The sequence below is a fragment of the Corvus cornix genome, chromosome 10 (assembly GCF_000738735.6).
Source record: "Corvus cornix cornix isolate S_Up_H32 chromosome 10, ASM73873v5, whole genome shotgun sequence".
Classification (NCBI taxonomy): domain Eukaryota; kingdom Metazoa; phylum Chordata; class Aves; order Passeriformes; family Corvidae; genus Corvus; species Corvus cornix.
In genome coordinates, this window is record NC_046340.1 from 13,285,484 (window position 1) to 13,300,624 (window position 15,141).

The 15,141-nt window shown below is 42.8% G+C and overlaps 1 protein-coding gene across 1 annotated transcript in view; it reads right to left on the reverse strand.

Moving 5' to 3' along the window:
• Positions 1–15,141, reverse strand: part of RFX7 (regulatory factor X7) — a 50,171-nt gene that overhangs the window by 22,358 nt on the left and 12,672 nt on the right. The window contains exon 2 of the mRNA XM_039557598.1: positions 5,488–5,521. Coding sequence (XP_039413532.1) covers positions 5,488–5,521 — 34 coding nt within the window. The remainder of the gene's footprint in view (positions 1–5,487; positions 5,522–15,141) is intronic.

A 15,141-nucleotide genomic window follows, 5' to 3' on the forward strand; every position in this document is an offset into this window, starting at 1 on the left:
GAAGACAGAAATTTAACAAGAAAATTTTTACTTCATTATTAGACATTCTCTTGTCCAAGGAACTTAGCTCTTTTTGTTTTAAATGGCAAAAGCCCAAGCAGCACACCAAAGGGCACTCTCTGGGTAGGATTACCTTGCATGGTAAGCACTAATCCATGAGACAAAAGCATCCCAGGCAAAATAAATCCTGCCCCCTCCCCCCCCCCACCCCCGCCCCATGACTCCAACACTGAAGTGGAAGACAAGTTCTCCCTTCCAAATCTAATGTGCCCGAGCACAACACAGAAGGCAAGGGTTTAGAAGAAATATTAAACCTTTTATCAAAATACACTGCAGTAGTCTCAGTGCCCACCGCAGTTGAAGCCATTTCTGTGTCATGGCAGGAGGAAGGGGCTGCGTGAAGGGCCCTGTCTGAGCCACTCTACTACACAGGTCCCACCTGTCAACCCCCCTAATTAAAGAAAAACAAAACTTCAAAAACCCCCAACAAAAAGGGAAAGATTTGACTGGGATTATGTTAGCAGAACCTTTTTCAAAGGATGTGAGTGAGCTGGTGACTCTCCCATGAGCAAAACTGCATCCCTACAGATGAGGTGGCTGAGGATTATGGCTTCCTCACATCTTTAGCAGAGGCAGCTGGAGAGTGATGGTATCTCACTGTTTGCACTCACACCCCACTCCTTTCCATGCCTGGCCCTAGGCAGCACTTTCTGCACAAGTCCTTCAGCTTTCAGTAACAGTAGCAGAGAAGCCCTGGGAAGGCAGGACCTCCTCAGAACAGGAGAGTTAAGAGAAGTCACAGGCAGTTCACAGAGGTAATCCTACCTGGGTGATAATTAGATAAACCTAAGCTTATTAGATGAGACTGAATCTATTTAGAGAAAATCATCTTAAAACTGAAGAAGTGGCAGCAAGGAGATGGAGTGTGACAGTCAGTGCAAGTACATTCAGGAAACACTGCATTTTGTTTAGTTAAAATTTGTTAAACGTTGTTTTGTTTAGGCTGTTTTCTCTACACATTTCTGAAACCCTCAAAACTTGGTTAGTCTTGTTAAGTACAGTTTCTTCTTCAATCTCAGCTGACATCCACCAGTTCTCAATGCTAAAGGTCTGGTGAATTCAGTAGTAACTGCAGTTACTGTTACTGCAATTGTTCAAAGCATCAAAACTTTCCAATTTTTTAATGTAATCAGAATCACAGAATTTGGGAAATTGGAGGAACACTTCAGCTGGCCTACTAACTGACCAAGAAAAAGGTTCATTCATTCTGAGCTTTTCTTTGTGCTAGGTTGCATGCATGTGGAAATAAATAAAAAGAAACAACAACACAAAATATACTATAAATTCCCTCCCCAATCTCCAAATAGGTCAATAGAGTGGAAAAAATAGGTCATTAGAGTGGAAGAGGGTCACAGCATCAAAAGGAAGAACGTGATGCTGGCACCATCTTGGACAAACTCCCCTTTGTTCAGCCCGTTGAAGTTTATGCTACTGTTCTAAAAACCACAGAGCCTGTGCAACGTCTGGGGAAACCTTTTCTGCTACTTAAAAGGATCTAAGTAAAAATCCTGCTTGAAGTATCCTGACCTTAATTGACAGGTTCTATCACATCAGATGAAGACGGTCTAATTCTCCAAAGGCTACTTATAAATCATATTTCTTGAAGTTGCATTAGAAAAATGCACAAGCATGCTAAACTGCTTGCAGGACTGAGGTATAAAGCCAGCACAAAGTATCGCCTCTGGTACTCTTGCTCTTCACATGTTACCTTTATCTCCTGCAACTGCAACCATATAAAACAAAGGAAGATTCAATGAAGATGGGGAGAAGGCAGTGCTCATACTGATTTTCCCAACTTGGCTTCAATGTAGCCAAAAATCTATCAAGTACTCAAAATATCTCAGTGATCTTATATTCTGAGACAGAAAAACTAAGAACAAGGAATTAGAAACCTCAAGTCACAGCTAAGCAAAGACTTTCAGTAACATATAAAGGAACAGAAATATCTACTATTTCTGTTTTGACAGTTACCAAATATAGATAGGTAACTACAGAAATGCTTAAAATAAGCAGCAAACAAATTAAACCACAAATCAGTGGCCACACAGATCTGCTCCAAATGAATGTCCTTTTGCTGCCTAAGACTGACATAGAACAAGATTTTCATAGAAACAGATGCAACTTTATTTTTCCTTCTAACAGGCATTTTGATTGAGCTAAATAAACACCTGTGAAATAAACCAGGATGACCAAAATGTTGTGGGGTAGGGGTTTTTTTAATGAAAATACCAGGTTTTGATATCTGTTTCCATTCTGGGAGACACTAACTTGCCACTGCAGGTTTCCGCAGCACAAAGAGACAAAGACCTATTCAGCGTAGAATGAGGTTAAGGACTTCATCTGTGTTTCAGGAAACAGAATTTATTCATGTTTCTGCTTGAACCAGAGAACCTAGAGATTTGAACATGAGTCCCCAAAATCAACTAATATCTTTCAGGTTTCCTGACCTTGGTGGATTGGTTCTCTCCTTGTTTTCTCTGACTGCTCATCTACTGTTAGGTCACAAACATTAGTCAAGCTTCATTTTAAAGTTGTCAAAAGGGATTACCATAGGACAACTCCTATGTTGACAAGAAAATAAGCATGTGCTTTTTCTGGATTGTTTACCTAGTCAGGCCAAACTTTAAATAAGATAGAGGAAGAATATACTAAGGAACAGTCAGAAGACCTGCAACTTCTGTAATGTACACAGTGCAAATGTCATTCAAATTTGAACTATTTCAAATGTCCATAATGAAAGCAGAATTACAGGTTATTTCTGCCCTCGAGTTTGGGTAAGGAGAGCTGAAGGCCAGGGGGACTCTGCAAGCTTTACACAAGACTACTGTTTTAGAGAGCATGGACTGCTCTATTTCTTTCCACATTTTGAGTATTTATAGTTACACTCTAATCAAAGTAAAAAAGGCTGTGCCAATGGCAATGTAACCTGCACCTATGGGCGGAAAGGCCCTAAAATTTGTCATACTTCAGCAGAACAAACATCTATTATTTAACAACTAGAACTAAAAATAGCGAAGTAGTCAAGCAATCATCTCCCCACTCTATGAATAGAGAAACAAAAAGCAAAGGTTAAATAAGTTACTCTAGGTCAGATGGCTTGTCTGAAATATTACCAAGACAGAAAATAACTAATACTGTAAACACCCTTTTATTCTAGAAAGCATCTAACAAATACATTTGATATGCTTTATCTGAGCAGAAGCAGGAACATATTTCAGGTGCTAAACATTCCAAACAAGCCCTAAAAACACATGGCAGCTTTCTTCTGACAGTGCCCAAGCATAGCTGCCAAGGCTTCATAGAGCTTCTGCCTGTCTCCTGTAGGGCCCAACAGACAAGTGGCACCTTTGCTGCCACAGGACCGATGGACGCTGACCCAACACACCCTGCACCACCAGCAGCTCTGGTTTCCATGGCCATCGATCCAGCACTCTCACACCAGCACTGACCTCTTTCCAGAGGACTAAGGAAAGAAACCTTGGCCTTCTTGCTGAGTGATTATATGGAGCAGCCCAGTCTAAAAATCGGGTTCAAAAGTTCACTTAGTATGTGGCTACAAATATAACAAGCAAAGTCTTAAGAGAATCTACTGCTAGACATGTTTACTACAGTTAAAAAGATGTTATAATGAATTTTTAATGACTGTTTACACCACAATTCTTGCTAATTATCTTTTTTGGATTGCACAGTATACAATGATTTTCTTATGATGTCCTAGAAACTGACAGTATGTCAGAATGTGAGTGGTGCAGTGTAACAAGTGAAAGGCAGGTAACTCTAGACTCTTGTATGAGCAGTTGCAGTCCCAGTGCCCTTGCACTGGCTGCTTTCCACAGCCCTCTGCTATGGGCAACCTCCACAACAGACTGTTGCCACCAACCTCTGTTTCTTCCTAGTTCTCTCCTTGCTGAACTGTGTTGAACTTGGCAGCCTACAAACATTTGTGTGTGGCTCTGTACATGGGGGCTGTGACTGGTGCTACCAAAAGAGGGATTCAGAGCTACACAGCCACAGCTTTTCAGTTCAACGTGCTTTTAGATTCTGTCTTGCAGCTCGCAGCTTTCCAAAGCACCTAAAAACACAGAAACCATTTTGCTAGAATTCAGCTAAATTTTGATTTCGTCAAACTATTCTGATCTTGGATTTTTCTTTTTTAAACTACCTGAACAGCATTAGATCTACCTTTGCTAACCTAGAGTGGCTTTTCCACTGTTGACACGACTCCTCTGAACTCATCAGCAGGACAGACAAGGAGGCATCTGGAACAGAAAATTAGATCATCAGGACACTGCTGCTCTGTTCCAAGTCAAGCCATGGAGACGGCTTTGTGTCCAAGACTTCTCTGTCAATCCAATGGATGAGACCTACCCAGTACCCTCACACAAACTGATAATCCCTACCTCAGTACATAAAGTCCATAAATCTGCATAATTTAATGCAAAAATAGTCCTAGTGTAATTCCATTTTCTTAAAACAGACTGACAAAAGCAGATGACTGGTTAATCTCCTATTTATTTACTCCCTCTCCAATGCTACTTAGAAACACCTACACCAACTCCCATCTTTTTTCTACAGAAATACCTGGTGTTAAAAGTTTTACAAATGCACTGAAGACTCACATACAAAACAGTTAAGATCTTAAGGCACCTGCTTGGTGTTCACAAATGTCAATGAGGAATAAAGTTGAAAAAAATTACATTCTGCATCCCTATTTACATTGGGTGCATCCAAGAACTTTTAAACAGAGGTTAAATGGCGTCCAAAGTTTGTTTGCAACACAATACAGCTTTAAATCTTATACAACAATAAATTAAGACATTTTAAGGCAAGAGAATTCAGTACTGTCTGAATTAGCCTTTGATAATGTGACTTTGAGGAGTACTCTTAGTTAACTCAGCCATACTATTTGATAGTATCCAGGTGGTTGTCTATCACACTTTTTTATCTTATCCACTGGTACTTCTGGATGAAGTGCTGAAGGCAGAAAGTCAGGATAAGCAGTCCCTTCCAGTCCTAAGATTTATGAACTCCAGACTCTGATTTAAAGAAACTCGCAACCTGCTCACTATTAAAACCAAATAAAACCTCTTTGTGAACTAGTGCTTCCCAAAAATAATCTCTTATCACTGCCTAGATCCTGTTATTTTAATGCACAAATGAAGATGATGTTTTTGCAATCCAAGGGCCTTTCCCCTCTTCAAAAAACGATCTCTCTGCCCTAAGCAGCACAGCAGAGTTAACAGGACCTGTAGTGTTGCACATTTCTGGGAAGGTACCTGAGATGGTAACTAATTTTGATCACATTTAGTGGTAGTACCTTGAAGTACTGTTAAGGAAAGGTTTCATAATAGCTGTCAGTCTCCAGAGTCATCTATTTTGGTCCTGCAGCTCATTAAATATTGAAAAGCATTCTGGAGTTGTACTTACCAAAATGCAGTCCACTTTAGATTGTACAGTTTTGCTAGATGTGAGGGAAGAAAGAGAGAAAAGAAATACTGAATTAGTCTAAAATCAATGACAAAACCATTACATATTAGAATTTCTATCACTGCACTACAGGCTTTATATCTTGCTCTGAAATATCCTGCTAGTCTACAGAATAATACTCAGTCAGCTATTTTTACATATAATGTCACCCAAACATAACTATTAGAATTCTTGCTGTTCTGTTCTTTTACATAAGAACTGTATTTTTTTAATGAAATACCATTGCAACTGGGAGCTATTATCCCAAGTTGCAATGCATCCAGGATGGATATCACTATTTTTATTGTAGCTCTTACACAATTCAAATGCATTTGACTTGTTTATCCGTAAACACAATTAACATCCCCCTCTCCCCATATTACAGTAAATCCCACCACTTCAAGGCACTTATTTCTAGCTTTCCAAAGAGCTGCTACAAAGCACACAACTATTATTCCACTGTTAACTTTGGAGTTTTCCAAGTTAATCTCTCTACCTCCCAGTTGGCTTTTTAAGATGACACTGGGTGGGGACTGAATTGAAATGTGCCATGAATGACCTCAGTGCATGTGCCAAGGTGGGCAATCAGTATGGAATTTATTATACTTCCTATATCCACACCCATGAGCAGCTTTTGTGCTTCTTAAGGGTGCTGTACTTCACATGCTTGGTCTGACAGCATTAGTTGAAGGCATTTTATCACTGCTCTGAAGGGGAGCAGGAGGTTTCCCATACAGAAAACCCCAGTCTGAACACCTGAACACTGAACAAGCATCAACCAACCATCTTTTTGAGTTCAGAGAGCAATTCTTTTCCTAGTGAAATAAAACATAATTCAATCTCCTCACACAACAAAACACCTCATGGAAGTTATTTTACTTCTGTATGGATGCTATCACATACAAAGCTAGACTAAGGCAGCTGATGGATCTACTAAAATTGTAAGAAACAAGCAAAACAAACGCCTCTAGTGTCTGATGGTGATAGGAACCAGCATCTACTGTTGCATTAAATGCTCAGAGGCAGGAGTTTGGTTGTCCTGCTTGTTACATGACTTCCATTTTGGAACAAGACAGTCTAAAAATCTGGTTTGTAGAGGCTGCTAATAGTGATGCCCCTTCCCATACAAGAATTGCTCATGTTAGAGTGACAGAATACAGTAAAATATTTCAACAGGTAAAAATATTTTACAAGTTCACTGAAGTAGATACGTCAGCAGACATCCCCTCCAGCTGACTTTGTGTAGGAGAAGCCATCAGGTGGGTAGACACTCAGAACACCAAAGAGACAGTAAAGCAGAGCTGCTGGGGATTTTTAAGAACAGGGAATACTAAGGATGGTAAAATGGAAGCTTTGCCTTGCCTTGGAAAAGATGCTCACATATACTGTAGCAACTGAAGAAGGGAACCTAAATGTCATTTCACTCATCAAAAACCACCGTTTTACCAGAAAAGTCAAAGGACACCAAGCACAGAAACCTGCTGCTGCTGAACTTTGCCAGGGTGTGTCTGACCCAAAGCTGACCAAATTCATGGGGACACAGCTGCTCCAGCAGCACTTCTTCACCCCAGACTCCACCTATTCACTGCCTCCAACCCCTAGCACGGTCCCACAGTCCCCATGCTGCTACAGATCAACAGCCTCTCCTACAAAGCAGCAGGCAACAAGAATCAGGCCTGTGTACTCATTCTTCTACCTAAACCTCTTCTACAGCTTCACATGACAGCTTATGCAGAAAGAGTGCATAAAGGACAAGGGGATGCAGGGTAAAGACATAGCAAACTTAGCCCAAATACAGCCTCTACAGACTTGCAGACAACACCATGCACTGGGCTTTTCAGGAGAGCACACTCCAGCCAGCACAGCTTCCCTTCTGCCAAACTGAGCATCAGCATGCCTATTTGCATTAACATTTTCTTCTTGCAAAGAGAAAGAGGCAAGTTGCCAGAAGGCAGCTGGACAGGAGATCCCTAGAGCTGTCCTTTTATCTCCAAATATCAGTCTGAGTCAGGAAATATAAACTCTCAAATTTAGTTCAGTCTCTTCCAGCTGTGATCTCTGCTCCTACAGCACTGATCAACAGTGTTGAGAAGCTGCAGCAGAGGAGCAATAATAGGGCCAGTAAGTACAGCTTCGCTATGTTTCCTTTTCGTCAACTGGTGGCACGAAAAGGACAGTCAAGTTCATGTCCTCCAATCTGCAAGCAGATATTGTGACATTTTAAAAGGGAAAGGTCCCACTGCTTCAGCAGGGATAAGTGTGATCTCTATTTAAAAAGCAATTTTTTTCATCTCCTGCTCCATGCTCTCGAGTATACTGGGAGGACATAATTAAAATCTATTAGTGGTAAACTGAGGTTTCTTGCTTCCTAACCAGAGCACAGGTTAACATTGTTTCATTTTATTAAGCTTGTGCCTAACGATTAAAATGCTTCTTATTTCCCTTCCAGTGGAGGTGATCCACATCAAAATCAAGCAGTGGCAACTCTGAGGAATGAGCCCTTTCACTGGGATGGTACTGGGACAGTGACCTTCTCATGGTCCTGAGCACTGTACAGAAACACTCCATTTGGTGACACTGCAGGACATCACATCAGGAGATAAAAGGACACCAAGTGATAAAGGTGGGAAGGGGACAGCCATCCCAGATTACACCTGCCACCTTTGTTTATTTTGCCCTGCTTCTTCTTCACTAATAGGACATACATGCTTTGAAAGCTGAAGTTTCATTTACAAGTAAGTCTGCTTCTGTCTCTGTCAAGTGCATCCCTTACCTAATTACTACTGCAATTACAGTGCCTGCAACCAGCAATCCTAACAACCAGGCTGAATCAGGCCCTACACAGAGCCATTTCTAACATCTAGAGGCCATTACCCACATGCTTTGCTGTAAGCCTAGGAGTAGCTGCAGGAGAGTAGCAGGAATGATGTTCTTTTCTAATGAAAATAACCATTTGAATCTATTCAGAACCTGAGCCCATTGGAAACTCACAAACTGCACCTTAAGCCCACAGCCAGCATTGCTCCTCCTGAAGCTGCTCCTGGGGGCTCATTGAGATTCACCCCCATCTAGAAGTGCAGCTGGTGTTACTCTCTCTTATGTAGCTCTTCATGATGACAGTCTCCCTCCAGTTAAACTAGTTCACTTACTTGATACAAAACTTAATTCAGGCTACCTCATGCAGTTTTATCCAGGACAAGATTTATGATTCTGGGGGTAGCTGTCTCTTGTGAGTAGTAACAAAGGTGGCTGCTTTTACAGCTGCCTTGGATTTACCAACTTGTGCCCAATGACGCAACACAAGAACCTTGGAGCATAGAATTTTATATCAAAACCTTGTATGTGCCCCTCTCCAACCAAAAATTAGAGATGCTATCACAACAATGATACATTTATTCAGTGGGTACCATCCTATTGACTGTTTCAAAGTCAAGGCACACTGAGTGTGCCTTGTTGTACTGTCTACAGCAACGGTCCTCAAAAAATGTCAATTCTGCTCCAAACACCACCAGTGTGAATCAATCTGGTCACCTTTGGTCACCTCTAGTCACCGACCCATCAGCCACTCAAAAACATGCACCCCACTTCTACTAATTAGTAAAACAGCAGAGAAAGGAGGTTTCTTAGGCTGTGCTCGAAAAAGCCACGCAGGGCAGCTCCCTGCAAAAGCTGCGGAGTTTTATGGAGAACCCCAGACCTACAACTTCCCAGGGAACATGTGTTGGCTGCTTTGGGTCTGCAGAAAAAGCCTTACAGGAAAGGCTCCAGCCCACCTTAAAAGCCTCAGCTTTTGACTTTTAGGACCAAGACCTTTGAAGGATTCTTGAAGGTAATTTTTGAAGGCTGTAGCAATTAAAGTTTCTAAATGCTAAAGACAAACTCCTGAAATTATCTTTGGGAGAATGAGACAGGGAGAAATCAGATGAAAGTATTTCCTCAAACTCCTATCTTCTGCCAAAGTATGCATTTCTGTTTTCCCTGACCTATTTATGTATTTCTGCTCAGAACAGCCCTAACTTGGCATGGGCAGAATGAGGAGTGTGTTCTCTTCCCAGGTGAGCTGCTGAGTTTACCTTGAACTGATGGAGAGAGAGGGGAAAAAAGCAGGAAGATAAGGCAAGGAGATGCAACTCTTTTTTCAAGCGGCGTAAACCAGATGCTGCCAACCTTCCTCTAATTAAGCAATACTTTACTTTCAGGAATAGGCAGCTGAATTGCACTGAGCAATTTGGGACTATTGTATTACCAGAAGTGGCAGAATTCAGTTCCTCTGAGCACACCAAGTACCTCCTTAATGTTGCAAATACTAGAAGCCATATAACCACAAGGGATAAGAGAAGCCTTATGTCTGTAAGAGCAGAAGGGAGGTCATTGGAAGAAGTAAAAGAAAGCCCTCAAGTTTATTAGCTACTGCCTAGCTAACCCTGAGCCTTCCCAAAGCCTGCACAGCACTGAAAGTAACCCTTAGCAGCTTTCTAGTTGGGAGCATTCAGCCCCTATGATAGGCAGCAGCATAACCAACACTGTGGAAGCACAGTGAACACACCTCTCAACACCCACCCCGCAGCACAGCTCCTTTCCTGGGACACGTGTGCAGAGCAGGATGCTGCCAAAGGGGCTCACGGGCTGATGAGGGACAGCAGCACCTCCAGGACACCACTGTTCTGTTCAGTCAGGAGAGATCTCCCAACCCCAAAAGTCACACAAGACCTGGCTCTCACCATTCAGGCACTGGCAGTGGACTCATTCCTCAAATGGAGGAATATGTCAACAACAGATCCAGTTCAACCAAACTCAGAAGAGCAGTGGAGCTACAATTTATTGCGCAAAATTTAGTAATGGTTTGAGTGGGTGGTCAAATGTTGGAAGCCTGGAGTGATATTACCATTAGAAGTTTGGTGCATTCAATGAAATTGCCGGAGATACTCTGTATCCCATTCAGCCCAAGACTGAAAATATTTGCATGAACTGAAAAATCCTCCCAAAACCAGCCTCGGGATAGCTGTGCTTCATGTGCTTGGCACTCATTGGACAGCCCAGAGAAAATATTATTTCTGCCAAACCATAACACAATTGATGAAAAGGAACTACTTTCCATCACTGCTGAGAGCTGAGCCATACATCAGGAAGGCAGGGCATAACTCCTGACCAGACAGCAAGGGTTCCCCCTCTGCAGGGTTCCAGTTTCCAGTACTGGTGTATTAAGTTACATTATTACCCAACATGCAGGACTTATAGCAAAAAGTTGCAACTAATGGAAAAGCCTAGTGTGCAGTTACTTACTGTGGGCACAGTTACCTAGTTATCGTTAAGACTGCAAACCACCCTTTCAGCCATCTGAGAGAGAAAATGTTTACAAAGTTATAAAATAAACTTTCTTTGGAAAAATGGAAAAACCAAAACAAAATCAAAAACCCACCAGGATCTGTTCAGGCCACAGAAAACCTCTGAGTGGCTCACATGCAGCGCACATAACCCTGACAGTGCATGGTGACACTGCTGCCCTGGTATTTTTCTCACACCTGAAAACAAGCCTTCCACAACAGAAGGATACCCAAGACAGCAGTTAGAGCTGTCTGCCAAGGAGGATTGTCTTGGCCACATGGCCTTTCAAAAATTACTGAGGAAAGCCTCTAAAAAGCCTCCATTTCCCACTGTATCAGTCGTTCCCCCAAACCATCCCCACAGGCTGTTTGTCAAACCTCTTAGCAACAGGGCCTGCAGGTAGTCTGGAAGGGCTGCTCCTGTCGGGAGCAGTAGCACCTGAGCAGCACTGCCAGGCACGTGTCTCCAAGGCACAGGAGGCATTTGGGTGTTGACAACACCCGGGAACTCCTTCTCCTGTGCAGTGTCCTGCTGCCTCCTTGCCTCTTGCAAAAACCCACTTAAGTCCCCAAGGAAAGCAAGTCAGACTGCACTACAAAGTACCAACAGTGACAGTTTTGGCAAAGTCATGTTTCTAAAAGCCATGTTAAAATAGGGTGGGTCATTATTAAACTGACCACGTATCCTTTTGGAAAGATTCAATCTGAATTCCACAACTCTGATGACATCAGGTGACATTAAAAAAAAAAAAAAAAAATCTCTCTATTTACTCTGCACGCTGTGAGAAACCACTCAATAAAAGGATTACCAACCCCATTACAGTAAGTGGTACTATCAGAAAGGTACTATTATCACATCCTTACCACGACAAGCACTGTGTCCCAGCAGTGCCTGCAGGAATCAGCTCTTAATTCTTAATCTTACTGAATTAATGCTTCTCTTTCTTAGACTAACAGCTCTAAATATATCTTTATATAACCTTCCACTCAGAAGCACAAAGAAATGTTAAACTGGAGCCAAGGATCATCTAAGGAGAAAATTATGAAACAGCCGCCTATGTGTGCTGCTACTCAATTAACATCTTAACATATGCCATGTTACATTGTCTGGCTTGGCTCACGGTGATAAAGAAGTAAAATGGCTGTAAAAGCATTTCAATTAAATATTTAGAAAGCAGAGCTGCACAAGGTTGAAACATGTTTGAATTAGCAAAATGACGACTATCCATACTGCTCAGCTAATGGTGTAAGAGCTTTAGCACAGGGCACTGAGAAAGGAAAGCACACCCCAGCCGGGCAAGGCCCTGCACCCCAGGGCCAGGACTCCCCTCCCATCCACATCTCTCACCCTCGGGCGTGCAGCAGCCAAAAATCAGGTGGCTTCTGATGCCACCTAGGGGCTCTGTCCCTGCCTGCACTGCTCCCTCCCCCGGGAAAATCCAGTGTCATGCCCCAGACACCAGGCACTTGAGCCTAGCACAAACACAGGCAAATAGCGGCAAAACATTTAATACAGGACAAATTAGGTCTTTCAGGATTCAAATGCAGATATACTTTTATTCCATATAAAAGCCACAGGGACCATAATTGCATCCTAGAATCATGATGAAGTATCGTTAATTCCCTGAAGTATAAAAATAGAGCAGTGTTCACTGGAAATGTAGAAAAGTGTCCAACTCGCAGGCCTCAAAAAATAAACAAAGCAGGTATTCACCAACTGGTAAATATTGTCTCTTTCAGTTTGAAGGCAGATTCCTACTCAATCCCAGGCAAACCACCCTCCTCAGCAAAATCAGGAAGCAAAAGCTCAGCAAGCCAATAGAAGAGTGCAACGAGAAGGGTGAGCTGCAATTACTTCATCCTCCCTGTAACCTAATCCACCTCCTTCCACTTGCCAGAGAGAATAAGCCAGACCAGTTTTCCATCAGACACAGGAAGGAGCAATGCTATATCACAGTGCTGAAAAATGTAGTGGTTAGGCATGCCTTGAAGTTAATGCAGGTTAAAATGTGTCAAACACGTGACTTCAATACTTGTTACTAAAATAAATGCAATTAAAATAGTTCATAGAGGATAAAAATTTAATCCCTTCACCATTTCTGACACTATGATCATTTTATGAGTATAAATAATGCCAACTATACAAACAGCTGAACAAAGAAGGAAGATAAGGCTGCTAATGAAATGCCCAAATCTCAAATGTAGCCCATTGTAATGAACTGCCAAGAAATAATTAGCCAGCAGACATCAGAATACCTGCGTCTGAAATGTAGGTCTATAAACATCTCTTTCAGCTCTCTGAAGAAATCTAGTTGTATTCAATGCTAAAGGCTTGTTCCACTGTTCTTAAAATAACTGGGAAGAACTTGCAACAACCACACACTGCCAGGTGCTCTATTCCAACAAGACAGTCATTTAAGTTCCTGGAGTTGGGGGTTTTTTTACATTTATTTAAATGTAAAAGCCACAAGTTACTGTAATGAACTCTGAGAAGAGACAAAGAAAATGCTTTTACACCGCTCTCACCCTGGTTCTTTCAGCACTGCTCTGAATTAAAATCAGTACATATTGTTACATTCAGGCAAGAGATTCTGTTCCAAGGATGCGGTGCCCTCTGTACAGGATGTGGGAAGATAATATGACTTCAGAGGAGCCGCAGCCTATATTTATTACTAACAATCTACGATCTCAACAAAGCAGTATGAAAAAAGATTGTTTCAGTAGAAATTTTATCTCAGGAATGTCCCACTGAAAGCAGAAAGACAGAAACAGTCACCAGACATGCAGGTTTGTGGCTAAGCAGCAAATAATCCATTCCAACAACTCACGTATTCCACAATGAAAACTGTTGGGTTTAAAACTAATTATGAAAAAACAAATCAACCTTTGGTTGCTTCAGAATCCAGTCTATAGATAGCTAAGAGATCTGCTGTGCTATTTTCAGCCATGGTCAGCAGAAGCCCCATCACATTATTACTGAAGGGTCTGGACTCGAGGTGCTGTAAAGCCAACTATGAGACACCGGCATTCTTCTCCAGCCTTTGTCCCACATGGCTCCAAAAAGGATGCCTAGTGAAACCAAGGGGGTGACACTCCTCAGCAGCACTTGAAAACCAAACAGGAAATTAAGTGTACCTATAAAACACATGCACAAAATTGTTTCCCTTCCATGCCTGCAGAGCCAACAAGCTGAGGAGGAAGGCAGCACCTTGCTGTGCATCACAGCCAGCCACGGGGCACAGACCTGGTCCTCTGCTGCCTTTCCCTTGGGAAATGGTGGCTACAGACAGCTGATGGCAAAGCAAAACAACACTCATGCGAGAAAACAGGAAGAGTTCTACACTGTTTACACGTAATACACACCCATGAATGTACAAGTCTGCATAGGGCTGTGTTTGTCGTACATAGCTCAGAGCTCAGCGGAATCCAACAGAACAGCAGAACAGCTCCCAGTGTCAGCAGCTCTGCAGCAGCAAGGCTTTCCTACCACACGTTTTCCAATGCTGGCACAGGTGCCCAGATGGCAGATTTAAGCCTGCTGATAAAAACTGTGTTTCTTCTTTATTTCACATTATTTCCTTCAACATTTTCATGACCCACAGCTATCCTAGTTATGTTCTATTAACAGAGAGATTTGCTGCTACTGGTTGTACCTTTTTATTTCCCCTATTCATTTGATACCCAGGGGGGTGTCATCTGTTTTGCAGTGCCACAACCCAGTCCCCTCCAAGCCCTTCTGTGGCTTTATCCTGAGGGAGCAGACAAGACCCCCCTGCCCCGCCGAGCCCACACACCGCTCAAGTCACGACAAGCCAGCACTCAAACACCGCACACAGCCATCCCCTCTCCAACACCTGCAGGGTCAGCAGCTGCAGGTGTCCCACTGTCAGGCTGGAAAGGAGCCCCAGCCTCCACAAGGCACTGCCATCTCGATGCTCCCTGGGCCTGGCACGCACGGGGAAGCAGAGAAGCAATCCGGGGCTGCCCAGGCCTTTCACAGACACTGCACTGAGGAGGCCCAGCTTAACCCACAGGGTTTCCCTGGCACACTTTTCGTCCCTCCTCCATGCCACAGAGATCCATCTCTCCCCTCCATACTGAACGGCTCCCCCATAGGCATCAGCCTGTCTTTCTGCAAGCAAATCCAGCTTTTATCTAGCCCTCTCCTCCCAATGCTGCTTGCAACATCCTATTATCCCTGCTTCTGCCCTGATTTCTGGACACATGCATTCGTCTTTCTCCTTGCTCCCTTTTCTCTCATAGCTGCCCACCACACAGCTCCTCTGCACCC